At 35.5% G+C, this 22,484-nt stretch overlaps 2 protein-coding genes across 2 annotated transcripts in view; both read left to right on the forward strand.

Moving 5' to 3' along the window:
• LOC127987694 (uncharacterized) overlaps positions 1–22,484 on the forward strand; it is a 2,462,016-nt gene that overhangs the window by 1,716,963 nt on the left and 722,569 nt on the right. The window contains exons 128-131 of the mRNA XM_052590053.1: positions 16,213–16,383; positions 17,449–17,619; positions 19,703–19,876; positions 20,896–21,066. Of these exons, the coding sequence (XP_052446013.1) occupies positions 16,213–16,383; positions 17,449–17,619; positions 19,703–19,876; positions 20,896–21,066 (687 nt within the window). The remainder of the gene's footprint in view (positions 1–16,212; positions 16,384–17,448; positions 17,620–19,702; positions 19,877–20,895; positions 21,067–22,484) is intronic.
• LOC127987766 (protein NLRC3-like) lies at positions 5,027–13,647 on the forward strand. The gene is made up of 8 exons (XM_052590172.1): positions 5,027–5,114; positions 5,199–5,330; positions 5,517–5,627; positions 10,345–10,437; positions 10,784–10,888; positions 11,083–11,167; positions 11,414–11,609; positions 11,702–13,647. Exons 3-8 carry the CDS (start codon positions 5,584–5,586, stop codon positions 13,645–13,647), a joined length of 2,469 nt encoding a protein of 822 aa, XP_052446132.1. The 5' UTR covers positions 5,027–5,114; positions 5,199–5,330; positions 5,517–5,583.

A 22,484-nucleotide genomic window follows, 5' to 3' on the forward strand; every position in this document is an offset into this window, starting at 1 on the left:
TGACATGCTTCATGCTGCAATGTATTCTGGGTACATCATACAAAACTCATCCATAGCACCCAGAATGCATTGCGGCATTAAGCATGTTACCATTGTTGAGATTCATACACTAATTATTGATGTGTCTGTGTGTCTAACCCTTCTGTGGTCCATGAATAATGTAATTTTAAAAGAACAGAAAAAAAGTCCATATGATAAAAATCTGCAAGATCTTATGCATTGCTCCACATTTGCTATAGAAACTAATACTAAATTAATAGCATAAATAAAACTCCAGATTAAATCAGTTGATCAGATCGTTTTATGGTGCAATTTTTAACATCAGCAAATAACCATCACTTGTTTACATTTTTTTTCTCACTATTTTTGCCATAACAAATATAGTTATAGTTATAGCTACTGTAGAATTAACAATGAACTATATAAAATAGATTAACTTAACAATAATAATAATAAAGAAAAATGTGTGTTTTACATGAATTTAGAAATGTTTGTAGACCGGTTATTTATTATGTGGTTTTACTGTTTAGATGGTGTTACTGTCTGGAAACAATAACAAATCTTTTATCCAAAATCAGTGTTCACGCCACCTTATACAATTACTAAAGTTCATTAGCAATTAATATTTTTATGAAAACATGTTTTAAGTTGTGATTTACCATCACTGGCACGTCATCGGACCTTTGGTCATTGTAGTCCCAAGGGGTGTCCCCCCCAGGCGTCCCTTATTTTTCTGTATTGAAGGTGGCAACCCTAGATCTCAGTGACCTTTGAACCGAGTATGGTCGTACAATGTTATCATATAGGTTTGGGCGAGCCAATTAATTGCCTTAAAAACAAACAATAAAACTTTAAACTGAATCCTAAAAGGAACTGGGAGCTAATGCAAGGTGGCCAAAATGGGGGAGATGTGCTCGCTCCTCCTAGTGCCAGTTAAAAGATGCATTAAAAGATGCGTTTTGTATTAACCACAAACGTCTAAGTGATGATTGTGGGAGGCCAAAGTAGAGGGAATTACAATAATCCAGCCGTTATGTAAAAATGGCATGGATAACTTTCTCAAGTTTGTTAAAAAAACTGCAGGTGGGAAATCATTTTGAGCGGGTAGAAACTATTTTTAACAACAGAACTAATCTGTTTGTCAAGGCAGATTTCTGAGTCAAGAATGACACCAACATTTCTGGCATAAGGTTTGATAAATGGGGTGAAGTTCCTAAATGTTGTACCACAGTGCATCTTGCCTTGGGAGAACCAAGAATAATCACTTCTGTCTTGTCACTGTTTAACGGGAGAAAGTTGTTAACCATCCAAGTTCTGATGTCTTCGCGACAGACCAGAATAGACTGTATGGGATCCCTAGATTTTAGAGGCAAGTACAACTGTGAGTCATCCGCATAGAGATGAAAAGAGATGTTATGCTTTCTTATGATGTCACCCAGTGGGAGCATATACAGGCTAAAAAGCATAGGACCCAAGATGGACCCCTGAGGGACCCCATATGAAACAGAACCAGAGGATGAGGAGAACTTGCCAATAGATACTGAAAAGTCCTATCATTGAGATAGGGACTGAACCAAAGTAATGCAGTCTCCTTATGTCCACCTGCTGATCAAGGCGAGTAAGGAGGATATTGTGATCGATGGTGTCGAAGACAGCACTAAGATCCATCAATATCATCCAAAATTATCACCTGAATCTAGTGTAAGGAGAAGATCATTAGTTACTTTGAGAAGAGCAGTTTCAGTACTAGGAAGTGATCTAAAACCTGACTGAAATGGTTCTAGTATATTGTGAGTGGTTAAAAAATCGGAGCAACTGTGACTGAACAGCTTTTTCCAAAACTTTAGAAATAAGAGGAAGCTTAGAAATGGGATGGTAGTTATTTAGGCATTTAACATCAAGTTCATGTTTTTTGAGCAGGGGTTGGACAACCGCATGCTTAAAACATGTAGGGACAGTGCCGGATGCATGACCTAAATTTAAGATGACCTTAATGGAGGGGCCACCTACATCAAAAAGATAATATGTGAATAAGTGAATATGACCTTTTTCTTTCAGACAAATACAATCCCGAATTATATTAAAAATTGTCCTGGCAAAATGGTCCTACAAAAACGCATCGATTTGCTACAGAAGGCCTTTATATTCACCCCCCAGGAGCTGTGTGAGGCACTTATTTTAACGGATAGATGAGTTTTATTGGATTGCTTTTGGACAGTTGATCAGAAACACCCACCCACTGCCATTATAAAGCTTAGAAGGGCCAGGACCATTTTTAATATAACTTGGATTGGATTCGTCTGAAAGAAGAAAGTCATATACACCTAGGATGCTTTGAGGCTAAATTTCATTTTGGAGTGAACAAACCCTTTGAAATAAGCAATTTTCCTTTGTACATTCAGTTAAAAAGGTTGCATTAAGTTTAAAAAAGGACAAACTTTATCATTCAGCTATGCGCATGTATTTTAATACTTACTTTAGGCCTACATTCTTTATTGCTTCCTCGGTGCAATAAATTAACCTCCTAAATAAATGAATGTATATGCTAAGGTAATGATAATTGTGTGGCCCATTTCAGTTGCAGACAAAATTTTAATTTTGGGGGTCTGAAAAAATTAAGATGAAGACAGGACCTACAATAAACCCTCATTGACTCACTGAATTATTCTTTTTTCCAGCTCATCTGCCGGTTCCTGTCTTCAGCAGAATCTCTTCTTCATCTTCGTCATCATCATCATATTGTTCATTGGTGTGTTCAGTGGTGAATGTGGGTCATGTGAACAAAGAAAACAGTTTATTGTCCAGCATCAGTGTGTCTGATCTCAGCATCAGTCTCTCTCTACCTCTGGAGGTGGAATATCAGGATAAAAACAGCTACAGCTGTGTGCTCAACAATCCCAGCAGCAAGCAGACTCAACATCTGGACATCAGCAAGCTCTGTCACTCATGTTCAGGTTCAGCAGCTGATATTAGAGCTGAAATTAGTGTTTATTGACTGAGCTGATCTCAGTTTGATCTCTTTATTCCTCAGACTCTGTCCATTGCTGTGGTTCTACTGAAGCTGTGATCCGATTGGTCCTCTCTGCTCTGGTGGGCATGGCTACTGTCGTTCTTCTGGTTTATGACATCAGATCCAGAAGAGCTGAACAGGATCAAACACATATTCACCTTTCAAGTATGTAAATTTTATTTATTATTTTTATTTATGTAATTTATTATTATTATTATTCATGTAATGGCTTCACATATTCATATGGTGGTGTTTATGTTCATTCATAGGAGACTCATTAATTCTACCCTACAAGATGATTTGAGAACAAACTGTAAAATGCGAGTGTTTGTCATGATAAATACAAGATTACCAAAGATCGCTTTGTACACGGTAGATACTTTAATATAAAATGCGGAGTCTTGCACTGTTTTATTACATTATATAGCCTAATGTTTAGAGAGTTGGACCTGCAACCCAAAGGTCAAGGTTCGAGTCTCGGTGCTGGCAGGAGTTGTAGGTGGGGACTGAATGAACAGCACTCTCTTCCATCCTCAATACTAATGGCTTAAGTGCCCTTGAGCAAGGCACTGAACCCCCAGTTGCTCCCTGGGCACTGGATCTATATCAAGTGAGAATCATGCCAAAACCTCACACCAGTGTTGTAGTCGAGTCACCAACTGTCGAGTCCGAGTCGATTCTCAAGTCTCAGTGTTCGAGTCCGAGTCCAAGTCAGAGTCACCAAAGAGGAGTCCGAGTCGAGTCCAAGTCGAGTCACCATTACCAGAGTTCGAGTCCGAGTCGAGTCTCGAGTCCCGTATTGTTTTTTTTTTTGAGGAAACAATAGCAACCAACTGAGTTGGTAGGCATTGAAGTCCATTATATGAAGAAAACATCCTCAAATGTTTCCTTAAAAAACATAATTTAAGAAAAAACGCCATGTTCTTATTTCGCCATGAACACACACACACTGTGAACACACACCTCATCATTTATGCTAAATAGACTATATAGCAATAGACTATGAATTCAGATCAAATTATTTATTCAGTTATTCTGTAGGTTATGATGAATAATTAAGATATATGAAATGTATGATTCATTGAATTAGTTCAGAACTCAATTAATTTTAATGAACTTTCAGTTTTTTTACATACAAATAGAAAATGCCCAGTTATTTTGATCTTATTTTCTGAATTTATCATCTCTGTTCAGTTTTACAGGTCGCTGTGATGTAGATAAATGTGCTTTTCACAATCTGTCATTTAAAATTTAAATAGATATGACTCTAATGTGTATTAAAAGAGAAAAACTGAGACTGTAACTCATAAACTTATGGGTTTGAAAAAGACAAAACAGCACTTTACCTCTTATTTACAGCTGAAATTAACATTTTAGTCTTACTGAGTCTTCATCAGTATTCCCTTACGAAAGGAAAATATATTTACCAATATATTTCTTAAAATATATTGTGATATATTGTAATATATTATTTTCCCTTTTTATTTTCTAATATTTTATATATTTGAATACATTTAATAATATATTGATGATACATATATTTTATAATATATTGCAAAATATACAAATGATTGCCGCTGTATATTGCAATATATTGGAAAAAATAAATATATATAAGAATATACTGTATGCTTAATATATTACATGATATTTTCCAATATACTGCAATATATTTTTGTTCCATAAGGGTTTACTGTCTTTCTGTACTCTTATTCAGCATTTATAACACTGTTTTTATGTAATTTAAGTTTAAATGACAAATACTGTCCTCAAAATCCTGCATCAGAATCAGAAAAACATAAGAGAAGTGGATAAGATACTGTCAGATGACTTTTATAGCATTGTCTGGAAATGCCCATGTCCTCACAGCAGTTCTAAGAAAACACATGCATATACAGTATTTCATAAGCATATATGGTCATGCAGAAGCAATGTAAATTAATTTTTCCACCACACACTTCACTTTCACTTTCACTTTCTTTCACTTTCAGAAGGAGGTGAATGGAGCAGATTGAGAGGGAGAATGTGAAGAAACAGCAGGTGGCGCTAGTGCACTGTTTTAGTTTGGGATCTGCTGTTAGAAGGAAGAAGAAGGAGAAAGCAGGTGTGTTTGTGCTTCACATTCGTGTCCAGTTGGTGGCGCTGATGCACGAGATCTGTTGTTAACTGGACTTTGATTTTCTCCAAGATGAAGTCGTGTCAGGTGACAAACATCAATCGTGAAGATCGCACAGGTGTTTAACAGCGATCACAAACCGGAAGTGTTTGAAAGACTTCTGGATTCTGTTCCTGCAGCACAAGATCGTCTGAACTACTGCAAGTAAGTCTGAATACTTTCACCATTACACTTATTTAGGAGAATGATGAACGCGTTTCAGAGCTGGATGAAGCGGGATTTGTTCAGTTATAACTTATACCTGTCTGTCACCGAAGTAACAAACCACAGAGAAGCAGAAACATTTGTTCCTCTGAACTCTCATGATCTAGATCTCATTGTCATGTCCAGGTCATGATGAGCATCTGATCGTCTTCAGAGACACAAAGATCTCAGTGTTGAGCTGTTCATCTGCAGTATGTCAGAGAAGAGAGGAAAGATGAGTCTCTCACACAAACAGAGGTAAGACTGAGTCTGTTTTCAGACAATCATTTTAAACACTGCTGCAGTTTCAGAGGTTTGCTGAAAAAACAAAACCTTAACAAACTTTGTGTTATATTTACAAATGATTTGCAGAACTTTGGAGTTTCAAAACGCTCTCATAAGAAAATAAATAAATATATATATATATATATATATATTTTATATTTATTTATCATCTATTGATTATTTTTAATATATATATCTCATAATTGAAAATCAAAATCATCATTTACATTAATTTTACAGTCACTCTTCAGCACTGGGTCTGTACTTTAGTCAATTATTCCACATCAGTGACTTTGGTTTTAGGTCATACATTTATTGTCAGTCATTAAAAATTACTCCACACTTAATTTAATATGGTCATATGATGATTTTTTTTTATTGTTTTAGTCTTTCTTTAGTGTGTAATATATATATGTGATCTGTAAAATATCTTCAAAGTTACAAAGGTCACAGTCTCCTGCAAAGTGGTTTATTCTGTCTAACAGAAAACACTGATCCAGAAATGATTAAAATGCCTTGACTGAAGTCCAGATTAGTGTTGTCACGGTACCAAAATTTCAGTATTCGGTACCGATACCAGTGAAAATCCATGGTTCTCGGTACCAATTCCGGTACCAAAGCAAAACACAAAAATATGCTAATTTTAAAAAAAAATAACTTTTTAGCACTTATATTAAAACCAATGCCATTCTTTATACTTATTTGCAATTGTGTTTAAAGTTTTTCTACAAGTTATATAATTATGAAAAACAGTAAACAAGTTTCACCCAAATGTAATTTGTCTTTTAATTTATGAAATTTAAACACCTTTTATTTTTGGTAAATAAAGGGGATTTGCTATTAAAATTAAAACATGGAAGAAATATTGTGATTTATTTCTTTAAAAAATAAAGTTTTATAAATTGTTTCAACAGTAGTAGCAGTATCACATACATTTTACTAAATAATAGTAATATTTCTAGCACAATGCCTTTATGTAAAAATTAACTTTTAGGCCTAATGAATGCATATTTGTAATTTTAACTGAACTTAAGACTGGTGGTGATGCTTAAGATATTTTTGGTCATTGAGGGTTTCTGTAAAAAAAAATAGTAATAGATCATATTAATTATTATTAATAGATAATACTACTACTAATTCTACTATCATACTAATGTATATACAATGCACTATGCATTGATGAGCTGCTGGGTTCATGAATATTAATCATGTTGTCTGCGTTCGGTCAAACTGATTTGCTGAAATCAAAACAGGGACGGTACTAGATCAGTAGCCTGGTAATACCAGACTCTGCTACTTCACTTTGCTTCGTAGACAGAGTCTGGAATGGCATAATAGAGAAGTGTTTTCTCTCTCGCTAGGGGGCGCTTGTCTGAAGTTTAAAATAATTAGTTACCCGTAAGCCAATCAGATACGTTTAGTTATGACATATGTTATGCGCCTGTACAGCCGCATCGAAGCACAGACATCATGCATCGAACTCAAATCTATGATTGAACTTCCACTGTAAACCTGTTGTTAAACACTCTTCTTGTTCTGGCTTCAGTTTGAAAAAGAGTTGAATGTTCTCCATAACAGAGCAAATTGCATCCCGTGTCTCGTTTCCCATTTCTGCGGTCGTTTCGGTTTTCGATTTCTCTAACCTACAATTTAAAACTCGGTGCTTAGCATCTACGTCACGGCTCTCAGCCCGCCCTCTGCTCGTTGATTGGCCCGGTTGTTTTCAGAGTGGTGGCAAACAGAAAGCTCTGACGCTGTATCAGACTGAGTACAGAAGCGAAATGAAATTGAGCGGAAGTAGTAAGTCTGACATAGTCAGGCTACTAGATCAGCGCCAGCCAATGAAATTGCCATTTGCGCATTAGCTCCGCCCACTACCGGAGAAACCGGTATGTCTTCTGTTTGTTCGAAAATGAATATGAATAATTTTAAATAAACACCATTATTTTGACAGGGGAAGACAACAAAGAATAGTTTACATATAGCGTGTCGATTCAGCGTGGTAAGACTCTCACTCTCTCTCTCTTTGCATGTGTGAGAAACAGCGTTATCAGTAAAGCGACGGTGAGTTGTGCACCTTCACAAAGAGTTTACAGAGCATCAAATACAGGTGCGCTGTGTGTCCATTGAGATGAACTGAAAAGTTCAGATCGCTTGATGGAGAGAGAACTCTGAAGCTCAGGGCCCGTATCCCTAAATAATTTTTGTGCAAAAAGTGGCTCCTAGCGGCCAAATTCTAAGAAAATTCTCAGAGTCATGGCGTTTTCTTAGAATTGCCCCTAAAAGTGACACGAAAATCCCAGTTAATATAAAAGCTATTCCTCAAGATTCCTAGCGCTTAAAAGGGCTCCTAAGGCGAGATCCGCTAAGAGCAGGGAAGAGGACTTTTAGTGGCTTAGGAGTTCCCCTAAGCAGCTGCCCAAAATGGCCAACAGAGGAGGCAGGAGAGATGTCCTGCAAACACTGGATGACAGGGAATTATTGAGACGCTACAGATTGGATTTGTACAGGAATCATGTTTGTGGTGGATCTCCTTAGAGATGCTATTACTTCACCAACTGGGCCAGCAACAAACCTTGCTCCTCAGTCCAGTTCAGCTTGCAATTCCTTTTTTTCTCCATTTTCTGTGTTTGTAGGATATTTGTTATCAAGCCTTCATAAATAGACCAGCCAGCAATCACAGACATTGATAAAAGCTGAGCCGTGTTACCCTCGTTAAGACCACACTGAGTTGTAACGTTGTAATTTCTACTTCATTAAGGACAGCCCCTTGAGATAGGCCATCTTGTTTTCAATGGGGTCCATATGGGAGTGAAAGTACAAAATATGCCAGCTAGGATATTAATATGATCAAATAAGACACAAATCATTATTTAAACAGGGTGTAAGGAGCTTAAGTTTTCACATATTTTAAATTCTAATGTTAGGCTATAACCCCTACAGCTTACTTTTCATTTTCCAGATATTTTCTTGAATGTGAAACATTATTTACAATTACAGTCTGCATAAGATTAGAGTGTATAATTATGTTTATTGATTTGAGGGTACATCATTTGCTCATTATCACCAAAAGTTCATTTTCATCAAACTTGTAGGATCAACCAATCACGGCTTTTGAAATGATGACTCATACCTAGCAACGGGGTCAACCACACCTCCTCACTAAGATAGGATTTTCCATCCATTCCTTGCTCAGAGTTCACTGAAAATGTTCTGGAATCAGTTCTAAGCTAAAACTCCTGGCAAGGAATCTTTAGGTTAAGTTAGGAGCTCTCTGAGAGGATTCTCAGAATCTTTTGGGATACGGGCCCAGATGCTGAAATTAATGCAAGCGTCATGCACTTCAGTCTATGTAGTAAACAAACCCGCACATCTCTGCCATTCATTAATTCACACAGAGAACACGGATTCATATTTCAAACAACTTTTGCGGCTTAACATTTACAGATACTGGTCCATTTGGAGATTTGATTTTATTAATTTATGCTAACTTTGACAAATTCCATGACTGTCCATATTAAAATGTAAGTTTCATTTTCATGACTGGATTTTGAGATTCCTTCCTCGTTTTCTGCTTTGCGGAAATCATAGCACTGAACCGGGTTTGAACGGGACCTCTGTACTACCGGTACTTAAAGAAACCTGGTACCGTCACATTTAAAAAAATTTAGTACCGACTTGGTACCGAAGTACCGGGTCTTTTGACAACACTAGTCCAGATATTAATTTCACATATGTGTGCATCACAATCGTAATACTGTTCAAAGGTTTACACAAAGAGAAGTCGAGTCTTCAGTGAGTTGTAGTGTTGTCGTTATGTTGTGGAGACACTGTGTGTTTGGATGAGAAAGCAAACCCTCTTTGTTTGGATTCAGTGTTTAAGATTTATTAATAACTCTATTCCTGAGCCATACGACCCAAAGGTTAGCTTGTGTACAGCACGCTTTATGAAGCTGAAGTGCATTTTCTCCCAGCTTCCTGTGTACAACATCAGATATACACCACTAAATACACTGTACATAAAATACAATAAACCACGCCTAAATACACTGTACATAAAATACAATAAACCACGCCTAAATACACTGTACATAAAATACAATAAACCACAGCTAAATACACTGTACATAAAATACAATAAACCACGCCTAAATACACTGTACATAAAATACAATAAACCACACCTAAATACACTGTACATAAAATACAATAAACCACACCTAAATACACTGTACATAAAATACAATAAACCTCACCTAAATACACTGTACATAAAATACAATAAACTACGCCTAAATACACTGTACATAAAATACAATAAACCACACCTAAATAACTATTTTATGTTGGCACTTCAGGACATCAAGTTGTTACAGTGAAGAAGAAAAATTATAACTTTATGAGATTGTATCTGAAAGATTAGAGAGTAGCAAAATAAAACCTTATCTCTGAAAGGTTCAGCTCAGACTTGGACTCTGAGTCCAACAGATATGGTAATTATTTCAACGACATTGTTACTGTTATTATTATTACACCCAATAAACAAAGTGTTGAATTTTTAAAATAGCATCATATGCTCTCTTAAATTGAAGTATGCTAACAGAACTGTGTAGCGTTGACACTTCTGTTCTCCATTTTAGTCAAAAAAGAAAATGAAAAAGAAATTTATCTTCTCTCTTTTTGTCATTAGTGTAAGATCAGGATCAAATGTGTCTGTGAAGAGTGAACGATCAAAGGATAATGACATACCAGATTTAAGTGAGAAAAAAACATCTATCAAAAGGTATTTATTCTTTGACATTGTAATGTTGTGTTGGCTTATTTCTCCACTAAGATGCTTGTGATAGAAATTAATGAAATAAAACGATAAATCACTAATTTCCTCTTTATTGAACTCAGTCCGGAGCTTCTCTCCAGTAACACAATCACACAAGCAGACACAAGGAGGTATAAATTAACCATGAAAATAGATCATAAAGCCAAACATGAATGTCTTTCCATCGATTCATAGTCATAGATGGACAAATGCATGTCTATACTGTGCTTCATTACCATCCTCAACAGTGAAGCTCTTTAAATGAGACTGAAGGAGCTCCTGTAGTAAAGTGTTTTGTTCTTTGTGTCATCAGTGTAAGATCAGACTCACATGTGTCCAGTTCTGTGTCTGTGAAGAGTGACCGATCAAAGGAAGAACCACTAAACTTCAGTGAAGAAACAACATCACGAACCAAACGGTATTTGATGCGTTTCTTATTGTTTACACACAGACTGTGTCAGAAAGTGCATCAGTGAATAATTATCATAAAACGTTTAGTCCATACATTTTTCAAAGTATTGTTTTTTTCTTTGCTCAAATATTTACAAGATATTTTGGTCATATTTCTTTTCCTAAAAGTGCAGTATTTTGATTTATTTTATTAACTATCAGGCTTCAGTATGAAACATTAGATCCAGGTTTACACTCTCACAGGAACCACAATAATTTTACAGACAGTCTCCTGCAGATCTTCCAGGTAATAAAACACATTTTCAAGAATATTTAATAATAATATTCAATAAGAATGTGACAGAAATTTTATTGCAATTTTTTCTTTATAAGAACATATAAAATAAGAATGAATGCCTATTTTTATTCATATTTACAACAAATCACTGTTTGTCTCAAATTGATTTTTGATGAATATGTTTAATTACTGAATACATACTTTTGACCAAATATATGATTGTTTTCTCTCATTCATTCTTGTCTTTCTTTATAGGATCTTGAGAGCAAAATAATCACATTTCTGAAGAAAGAACTGGAAAAGTTTAAGAAAATATTACAAAAAGAGAACTTGCAATACTTTGTGAAGGACTTTAATGAGAACAGATGCAGTATGAAAGAAGCAGCTCTTGATCTCACGCTCTACTTCCTGAGAGAGATGAAGCAAGATGAAGCTGCTGATACTCTAGAAGGTAAGAGACTCGTGATCATCTATCAGATTGTCACTTATAAATGTAGATAGAAAATAAGATTAAACAATATCTGTATTTTTGTTTCTGTTTAGATAATCTGGTCTTCATTCATCAGCTAAAGTGTAGCCTAAAGAAGAAGTATCAATGTGTGTTTGAAGGAATAGCAAAGGAAGGTGACTCTACACTTCTGAAGAACATCTACACAGATCTCTATATCACTCAGGGTTGTAGTGAACAGGTCAATACTGAACATGAGGTGAGACAGATTGAAGTTGCTTCCAGACGTCATGAATCACAGGAGATACAGGTTGAGTGCAAACATTTGTTTGAAGCACCTGAACAAGACAAGCAGATCAGAACTGTACTGACAAAAGGAGTTGCTGGCATCGGAAAATCAGTCTCTGTGCAGAAGTTTGTTCTGGATTGGGCCGAAGGAAAAGAAAATCAAGATATCAGCTTCATATTTCCTCTTCCATTTAGAGAGATGAACTTAAAGAAGCAAGAAAAACTAAGTTTGATGGACCTTATAACTCAGTTTTTCCCAGAGACAAAAGGACTGAACCTTACAAGAAGAAATCAGTTCAAAGTCTTGTTCATTCTTGATGGATTGGATGAATGTCGATTTCCTGTAAACTTTAAGGATAATGAGACGTGGTCTGATGTTTCATCACCAGCCTCTCTGGATGTTCTCCTGACGAACCTCATCAAGGGAAATCTGATTCCTTCTGCTCTCATCTGGATCACCAGCAGACCAGCAGCTGCCAGTAAGATTCCTCCTGACTGTATCGACCGGCTGACAGAGATACGAGGATTCAATGATGCACAAAAGGAGGAGTACTTCAGAAAAAGATTCACGGATGAGAATCAGGCCAAAGAAATCATTGATCATGTTAAACAATCAAAGAGTCTCTTTATCATGTGCCACATCCCAGTCTTCTGCTGGATTTCAGCCACTGTTCTCCAGAACATTTTAGAGAAGAAAAGAAATAATGTTGTGAAAAACAATCAGGCTGATGATGTCTCCAAAACACTGCAGGAGTCAAATACTGAAGACACTCCTAAGACTCTGACACAAATGTACACACACTTCCTCAGATTTCAGATCCAGCAGAGCAGACGAAAGTATGATGGAGAATATACACCAGATGTTTCCTGGGATAAAGATGCCATCTTTTCACTGGGGAAACTGGCATTTGATCAGCTGGAAAGAAACAATGTGATCTTCTATGACACAGATCTGGAAGCCAGTGGTATTGACGTCTATAAGGCATCAGTGTACTCAGGCATGTGTACCCAGATCTTTAAGGAGGAAACAGGGATCACTCTTGGTACCATGTACTGCTTCGTTCACTTGAGCATTCAAGAGTTTATTGCAGCCCTTTATGCACATCTGTTTCTAGACAGAAAGAAGAAATATGTGTTTGATCAAGACTCTACAGAACAGGAAAATAAAAGTGAAAACATGATTGATTTGCTCAAGACTGCAGTGGACAAGGTGCTTGAAAGTGGTGGTGTTTATCTGGGCCATTTCCTTCACTTTCTTCTTGGACTGTCACTTCAGTCCAAAAAAAACATGACTGATTTGCTCAAGACTGCAGTGGACAAGGCACTAGAGAGTGATAATGGACACCTGGATCTCTTTCTTAGATTCCTCCTTGGTTTGTCTCTCCAGTCCAATCAGAGGCTCTTACAGGGTCTGTTGACACAGCAAGATAGAAATGAGCAGAGCAAAAAGGAAATAGTTCAGTACATCAAGCAGAAATTAGAGTCTAATCTGTCTCCAGAGAGATCCATCAATCTGTTCTACTGTCTGAATGAACTGAACGACCAAACTCTGGTGAAAGAAATTCAGACCCACCTTAGCAAAGGAAGTCTATCATCTGCTGATCTTTCTCCTGCCCAGTGGTCTGCTTTGGTCTTTGTGTTGTTGACATCAGAGGAGGAGCTGGAGGAGTTTGAGCTTCAGAAATTCAAGAAATCAGACGAGTGTCTCATTAGATTATCAGCAGTCATCAAAACCTCCAAAAGATCGCTGTAATTTAATTAATATATCTTGTCATGTTTTGTTCTCATCTTAAAATTACATGAATCTACATTGATATATAGCAGGCTTGGACACCATGATTTATAGTGATAATTAACCATACACCAGTTATAAGCAGGGTTGTGAATCACCAGAGGCCTCACGATACGATATTATCATGATACTAATGTCAATATATTGAGATATTCTGAGATTATATTGCGATATTGAAATTGTGATATTTCGTTCTTGAAAGTAAATTACTGTTAAATTTAAATTAAATTAAACATGTAGTCTTACATCTAGGGATGCACCGAAAAGGAAAATTCTGGGCTGAAACGAAAACCGAAAATTCTGGATGCACTTGGCTGAAAACCAAAAATGCTTTGTAATGATTATTTATTAATTTATGAAATAATAGACATTTATTTTGTAAGACTTTTTAAATTTAACTAAATTTTAATGATGCTGAATTTAAAAAAATATATATTTTTTAAATTTAATAATATTGGTAACTTTACAATAAGGTTCATAAAGTTACATACTTTAGTTTGCAATCTAAGAATTTATTAATCTTAGTTCAAGGGTTAGTTCAGCCAAAAATGAAAATTGCCTCCATTGAATATGTATATACGATATACCGCCCATGTCCAGAAAGGTAATAAAAACATCATCAAAGTCCATGTTACATCAGAGAGTCAGTTAGAATTTGTTAAAGCATCGAAAATACATTTTGGTCCAAAAAAAAACTAAAAATATGACTTTATTTAGCATCGTCTTCTCTTCCGGGTCTATTGTGAGCGCGACTGCTGTGACTGTTGACGTTCGGTGTGAAGTCATAATTTTTGTTTTATAATTTTATAATTTCCATTTTTGCCTGAAATAACCCTTTCATATTAATTTCAATATTTACTAATTCATTATTAAAATTAACAGTTGTGTTAGTTAACAGTTAATGCACTCTTAATAAACATGAACTAACAATAAACAACTGTATTCTCATTAACTAACTTTAAGAAAGACTAGTAAATACTGTAATGTATTTTTCATAGTTTGTTTGTGTTAAACATTAATGAAACCTTTATTGTAAACTGTTACCGTAATATTAAATATCAGTAAATACTTTTTATCCACTTCAATGTAACAGAATCAGTTATACGTTTTTGGATTTATTAATTTAAAATTTTTTTGAACTATCTAAATAATTATACAATTATTTAACACTGTGATTCCGGCAAATACACGGGTAATGTGTCCAGGGAATTGCACTTTCACACTGCCAGTGATTACCCGGAATATGTGCATGCGTTCACACACAACCCTTAAAGGTCCCATAAATGCATGTGACATCAGGGTGTGACATGTAATGTAATAAGTCGAAAATGCTAGGCAGGTTAACTTTCAAGTAAGATGGCGAATGATCTCAGCTTCAACGCAGAAAGTGAGGAACTGATCTCTGCTTCATTACAATTAGCAATTTTTTTTTTTTTTTTTGCCGCGAACGTTGATCTGCCTTCAAAACACCTGGTAAAAGAGTCACACGATAACATCTGTCATCACTACGACACACCCTTTACAGCATTAGTTCTGGGTTTTGTTCACACAGAGCTCATTCTGGAACTGAACCCGGTAATGTTACTAGGTCCCTAACCCTGGATCAATCCCGGGATGTGTTTGCCTTCACACAGAAGACGACCCGGCAATTTACTGGGTCCAATGTTCAGTGTGAAAGAGGCTTTAGGCTGGCCACTATAAAAGTCCACTCCAAAACCAGTCAGTATCTGGTGTGACACCATTTGCCTCACGCAGTGCTACACATCTCCATATGATAACTTTCCGTTATGCCGTCATCTTTATTTCAGAAGGTGACCCAGCTGACCTCACCAGAAGGAATAAAAAAAAAAAAACTCAACACCAGCATCTAATGATTGTCAAGAAATTTATTTTATAATTCTACCAAATAGTATACTAAAAGATCTGTATTGCTACGGATTGCGATACTATACCCTATCGTCCCCCCCCCCACCCCTAGTTATAATTATATATCTCTTTTAGGGTAAAGTCAAAACAATTACTTGAACTTTTTTTTTCTTTAAAAACTGCAGTCCTTTTGGAATTAAAGTGCAGTGCTGTTTTATTAGATTTACATGGGTTTTATGTAAAAATATCTCTTTTCAGCAAAATAAGCTGTTTAGTTAGCTACAGAAGAAGCACATCATGTTATTATAAAACACATTGTTCCTTAGTGGTTTATAATCCAATATTCAGTTCAACTTATACAACTTCTGCTATAAAGGAGATATACCCTTGCATAATGCATAAATGATTAACCTCCAGATTCTCCACCTCAAGACACTCATCCATATAATAGAGCAGCACTTTTAAATATATAACTCCTTGCCATTAATGATATAAACCTATTATACATTTACATATTTTATTAAGTTTTATTTGAATCAATCTGAATCAATACAGTTCTAATATATATGCAGTGTATTGGTATAATTATTTTTTTTTTTTTGTATTTAATGAATGTATTACATATATCTATCTTTGTGATTTGATTTATTTCTCTTGTAGGCTAAATGATTGTGGCTTAACAGACAAAAGCTGTCCAGCTCTGGCTTCGGTTCTTGGATCAGATACCAATCTGAAAGAGCTGAACATGAACAATAATAATCTGCAGGATTCAGGAGTGAAGCTACTCTGCACTGGCCTGGAGAATATAAACTGCAAATTAGAGATACTGAGGTAAGTTTTGTGACAATCATTAGTGTTTTGTTAATTTAAATTTTGAAAATTTGCAGGCTTTAATTCCAGCATAAACTCTACATTACAGGACCCTCATTTATCAACAGTACATACGCACAGATGTTCGTGTAATGAGTGCTTAAGAACAGTCTCATGCAAAGTGTTTGCTTCCAAATGTTACTTTTAACATAGGAATGTGTGTAAATATAAGCACAACTCTGAGCATGCTTAAGCAGAGAATCTAGAGCTAGAATGGAAATACTACAAAAAGAAAGTGCTACTGTGTGTTTCATGTGTCCTTTAATTGCAAATACTACATTTATAATTTAATAGTTCAAGTTAGATGAGATATTTATTCTTGTTTATCTCCCCAGGAAACAACACTAAATATATTTTTGCTTATATAGTAAATGCACTTTGATTATTTAAACTAAAACAAGACGAAAATAATAAGATATGCCTTTTTTTCATGCAGCTGGTAAGTCATTTGAAATGTAGCTTTAGTGTCATGACTGATATTGCTTTGCTGGAGGATTCTGCAAACCATGCTCTGTTCAAAAAACATGTTTAAAAAGAGCGAACTGATCTGTTTAGTGAGTGCACAGAATGTCTTCTCAGTCAGTACTGCTTTCTTTTTCCATGGTTTCGGTGAGGACATTATACATTTACATGATTTATAAAGGGAGGTGTTGTCACCATATATGGTATATTCGAGGCGTTTCTGAATGCAAATGACAGTTTTTAAATGTTTTTTTTTTTTTTTTAGTCTAGATCTAGGCACGATGAGTAGACAGATTACTGGATCTCAATGTACTGCACTAGTGAATCAGATCGCTGTTCTACTGCAGGATAAACACTGTCAACTCAACACATTGACATATATTATTTCAATGTTGCAAGGACATTTTTAAATTCTTTGCTACTGGGTGTTTTTTGTGCGTCTTGTATAAGAGATTGCTGACTGAATGAGTTGCCATCATCATCATCACCAGTATTTGTCAAATGTCAGCTAAAACATACTGGTAAATATTAAGATTATAACTGAAGTGTTTTCTCTTTGTGCAGTCTGAAGAATAACTGTATCACAGAAGGAGGTTGTCATGCTCTGGCTGCAGCTCTAAATTCAAACCCTTCAAATCTGACGGAGCTGGATCTGAGTGAGAATAATATAGGAGACTCTGGAGTGACAGAACTGTCCAGTCTGTTGAGAAATTCACAGTCGCTACAGATACTCAGGTCTGAATTTGGTTAATCTAAACCTGAATCTATGTAAACCTCCATCTGCTCTGTAAACTGGCGCTGTGTCGAAAGGAATGGGTCAGTAATGTGAAATTGGTGTGTTGGTGTAGATACATTTATAAAATATTCACAAACAGATGGATTTTTGGAGGTGATGGGAAATGTTAATATCCTAATGGTGTAATGCATGTTTTTATGCATGTATGTATTTATTTTTGTATTCATTCATTAGTTCATTTGGTCTTTCTGAAGACTTTCAGACTGCAGTATCACTAAAGAAGGTTATAATACAGTTGCAATCAATATAATTCATCCCCCTTGACCTGCAAGACATTTTGCTGCGGAGAATATAATTTTATGAAAACAGTTAACAAAGGCATCAATAAAATTTTAAAGTTTGTTAATAGACTTTTGTGTGATTCTCAGAATGGAACATTGAATTATGATGAAATTCAAATTGGATCTAAACAGAATTATTAACCCCCCCCCCCCACCCCAAAAAAAGTTTTATTAATAAAAATCACCAATAAACGCTGCCTGTAAGTGTTTAGAAACTTCTGTCACCTCTCTACTACAGTCTTGGTCCATTCCTCGCCTGAAAAAGCTTCCAGATCACTGATAATCTTTGGTTTTCACATTGCCACTGCTTTCTTTAAATTCATCCAGATATTTTCAATGAGAATTAAATCTGGAGACTGAACAGGTCACTCAAGAACATTCTATGACTGATCCCTGAACCAAGCAGAAGTAGATTTGGATGTTGTACTTTAGGATGAATTTCCTGCAGTAAAGTCCATTGATCATCAGCTTCAGTCTTTGCACCAAAGGCATCAGAATTCTTGTCAAAAATGACCTGATACCTGAAGAATCCATGATGTCCTTCATACGGTCATGGTTTCCACTTCCTGCTACAGTAAAACACCCCCTAAACAGCACTGTTTCACCTCAAAGTATGATGATGGAGATGGTGGTTTTCTTATGAGCTTTGACTTTTTTGCAGCAGACAAACCGCTGATCCATGGGTCCAAAAAGTTTCAGTTTGGTCACATCACTCCATAAACCATTCTTCCAGAGCTACACAGGTCTACACAAATGAATTTTAGCAAGTTCAAGTCTGCCTTTTGTTCTTCTTGATCAAGAGTTGTATTCTCCAAGATGTCTCAACATGAAGGCCATGCAAGTCTTTGTACATTGCAGGTTTTTCTTCAACACCCTAAAAAGGTTTTCTGGTACAACACACTTTAAGATAAGGAATAAGGCTGAGGGTTTTTTAATGTCTTAGAAATCTTCTTACAGCCTTTACAGACTTTCTAAAGAAATACAATTATTTATTCTCTATAACTTTTGTGAGATCTCTGTTGATTTCTTCCATTTTTGCTACTCAACTTCAGCACATGCATGGGTTAAATCTGTGTATGTGTAACAGCTCAAGCTAATTCTGTTTTTATTAGAGTTTCTAAAGACATAATTGTGTTTTTAAACTACTTTATTCTCCACCATGCAAATAAGAGATACTCCACTCCAAAATGAAAATTTACCCCCATGTCGTTCCAAACCCGTTAAAGCTTTGTTTTGTTGTTGGAACACAATTGAAGATATTTTGGATGAAATCCTGGAGGCTTTAGACTGCCAAGTAAAACAGTAATGTTGAATAAGGGTTGAATAATTGTGACATATCTGTTATTAAAATCTTATAACTAAAAAATGATACATTATATACGATTATATATTGACATTATGACTTTTAATTTATTACTTTTGAAACCATTGAACTGTCACTGATATTTTATCCTGGATCTTCAGAAAAGCTTGTATTTGTATAGTACTGCAGTCTCTGAGGGGTTGAGTTATTTTGATTGCAACTGTAGGTTATAATTGTGGAAAATAAAAACACCAAAAAATTAAAATTGCATTTGTTGTTGTTTATTTTCACCAATATATAACTTTACCCAGCTTTACTGTGAAAAGAGTCCATTCAGGTCAAAATTCCTGTAGTACATCTTTTTATTTTCTTCATTCTAGAACATGTACTTGTGTGACAATCTGTGTTATAATGAAGAATACCATATTTTTCTAAAAGACTTTCAGACTGCAGAATCACTGAAGAAGGTTATAAAGCTCTGTCTTCAGCTCTGAGATCAAACCATTCACACCTGATAGAGCTGGATCTCGCAGGAAATGATCCTGGAGAATCAGGAGTGAAGCTGCTCAGTGATTTACTACAGGATCCAAACTGTCAACTCAACACACTGAGGTGAGACCTGATGAAATAATACACAATCAATTATACAAATATTTAAAATGTGTGTATATATATATATATATATATACATATATATATATGTATGTGTATATGTATTGTATTGTATTATATTATATTAAAGTGTATTATATTACATTATTTCACTAATTCAGTAAGGTACACAATTTGTTGTTTAAAATAATCAAACATGAAAGATCAGATGCTGCAGCTGCTGTTGTTTTGATGATAAATGTCAGCACAGTTTATTTGTGTTAAAAGTTACTGGTTAATTAGACATTTTGGGTCATTAGATGTGCTGGTGTTCAGTAGTTTGGTGCCTCAATTAACATTTATGATTGTGTTATTGTGGACATTTCTTAGGAAAAACATATTCAGTGTGATTTATTATCCTGATTGTTTAAATGTTACTGAATGCACTGTACATTAATTTCCATCAAGCTCAGAACCCAACACTGTAGATCTACTACAGCAGATCTATCACAGACCACAAACATGTGATGTTTGTCAGGAGAGGATCAGTGATACACACACAGACACACGTCTGAACCTGCAGTTCTCTCATAATGAGCAGAATTATCAGATAAATAAAACTATCCAGAGATGGTCTGAACCCAGATCATGTTCTCTGTTAGTGGATCAGTAATCCAGTGTTTGGTGAATTTTGCTACATAATAATAGGAAGAGCCAGCATTAAAAGATCAACTAAATATATCACTATGAATGCTTAGCTGTCACAAGCTAGTTATTTATTTGTTAACTTTCCTCATCTCCTGCTTAAAAGCAGAAAAATCTTCAGATTTTTGAGAATCATAAGCTTTTGCCCCTGAGTTTCTTTTAAATTTACTTTTAACTTTTGTCTTTCTTAAATATATATATATATATATATTTAAATGTTCAACTGTTTAAACTTGAACTATAGCTTTTCGTTATAAACAATGTTTGATAATCTTTAAATGTTTTGTGATGTAATGCACGTTAAATTGATTCCAGCTTTATCTTCTCTTCTGCAGGTTTTTGGGTCCTGCTGCAGATGAAGGCTGTCAGTATGTGACTGGAATTGTGGGTAAAAACCCGTTACTCCTGGGAGAACTGAATCTGAGTGGACATGAACTAGGAGACACAGGAGTGAATCTGATCTCTGCTCTACTGCAGGATAAACACTGTACACTCAACACACTGAAGTGAGTATCTTACATCATTTCACATGTTACATGACTAGTAATGTTACAGTAATTTATTTTAATTCTCATTTGAGTCTGACCTCACGTTATAAAGCTTGGAAGAGCCAGGACATATTTAATATAACTCTGATTATATTTGTCTGAAAGAAGAAATTCATATACATCTAGGGTGTCTTGAGGGTGAGTAAATCTTGGGGTAATTTTCATTTTTGGATGAACTATCCCTTTAAGTGCACAGGGTTTGGAGAAAATAATGTGAACACATTAGAAATATCCAGTATTTTATTAATGTGTTTACTGTTGTTTGTTGTTGTGTTTAATACAGCTTGCAACCTTCTTAGAAATTATTCATACAACTTTTGAATGGACTTCAGTTAAATTCTGTCTCTAACTTCTGCTGTGACTGCTGAATGTGATCATGTTTACTGACTACAAACTGAGGATTGAAGACTAATTAAAAAAAGTATATGTGTATGCATGTTTCTATGTTTAAATGTAATTTCATAAAGGCAGGGTAAGTCTGGTTTCCACTGTCACTTCTTCCTCTGGGACAACGGCCAGGTTTTTTTGGCCAACTGGGTCTCTGAGTTTAGGTTAGAGGAGGTTATGAATGAAGGTGGGGTTGCTCTGCGTCTGGAGAGCATTAGTGCAGAGGATCATTTCATAAAGTTAAAGACTATGAAGTGCAACACACAAAAACTTCTGATACAATCTCAGAAAAAGTAGTCTGGGGTTTCATGACCCTTTAAAAACTATCTTCCCATCACCCTCACTGACCGTTACCAGTGATGCGCAGGTCAATGTATAAATAACCCGCACCCAACCGATGTTTTAAACTAACCCGCCCGCAACTCGGACCACAAAAAAAGAAAAATATTATATCCAACCCGCTTCCTGACCCGCATTTTTTTAAAATAGTAAATGCTCATTGTTGCATCATTGGGCCATAGATGTAGGAACTAGGGGTGCAAAAAAAAAAAAAACAACTTCTAATTTTGTCAAGAATTATAAAAAAAGTCAATAAGCTCATAATTTGTACACAAATATTCTAGTCTGGCTATGTCTATTTGTATTTTTCTGCAAGTTCAGCAGACCGTGAGGTTCGGGTTTGTTCTGATCAGAGCTCGTGAGCGGAGAGCACATTTCTGAATATTCACTCATTCCGTGGTGTCTCGCTCAACACAGAATGCCCTGCTGGCTCCAAAATATGTGGAATAATGGCTGCCTCAGACTATTTTTTTATTTTTTTTCTAGTCGACTAGTAGTTGTTCATTTAAGCCATTCGTGAATAAATCACACCTTTATATTAATTTAAATTAATTTAACTTAAATAGACTATAGCCTACAGGATAATAAGCGTTATGACCGCACACATAAAGTAGTGATTATGAATGTGTCTAAATTAACAAGTTGACGAT

This window comes from Carassius gibelio, chromosome B22, assembly GCF_023724105.1.
Source record: "Carassius gibelio isolate Cgi1373 ecotype wild population from Czech Republic chromosome B22, carGib1.2-hapl.c, whole genome shotgun sequence".
Taxonomy (NCBI): domain Eukaryota; kingdom Metazoa; phylum Chordata; class Actinopteri; order Cypriniformes; family Cyprinidae; genus Carassius; species Carassius gibelio.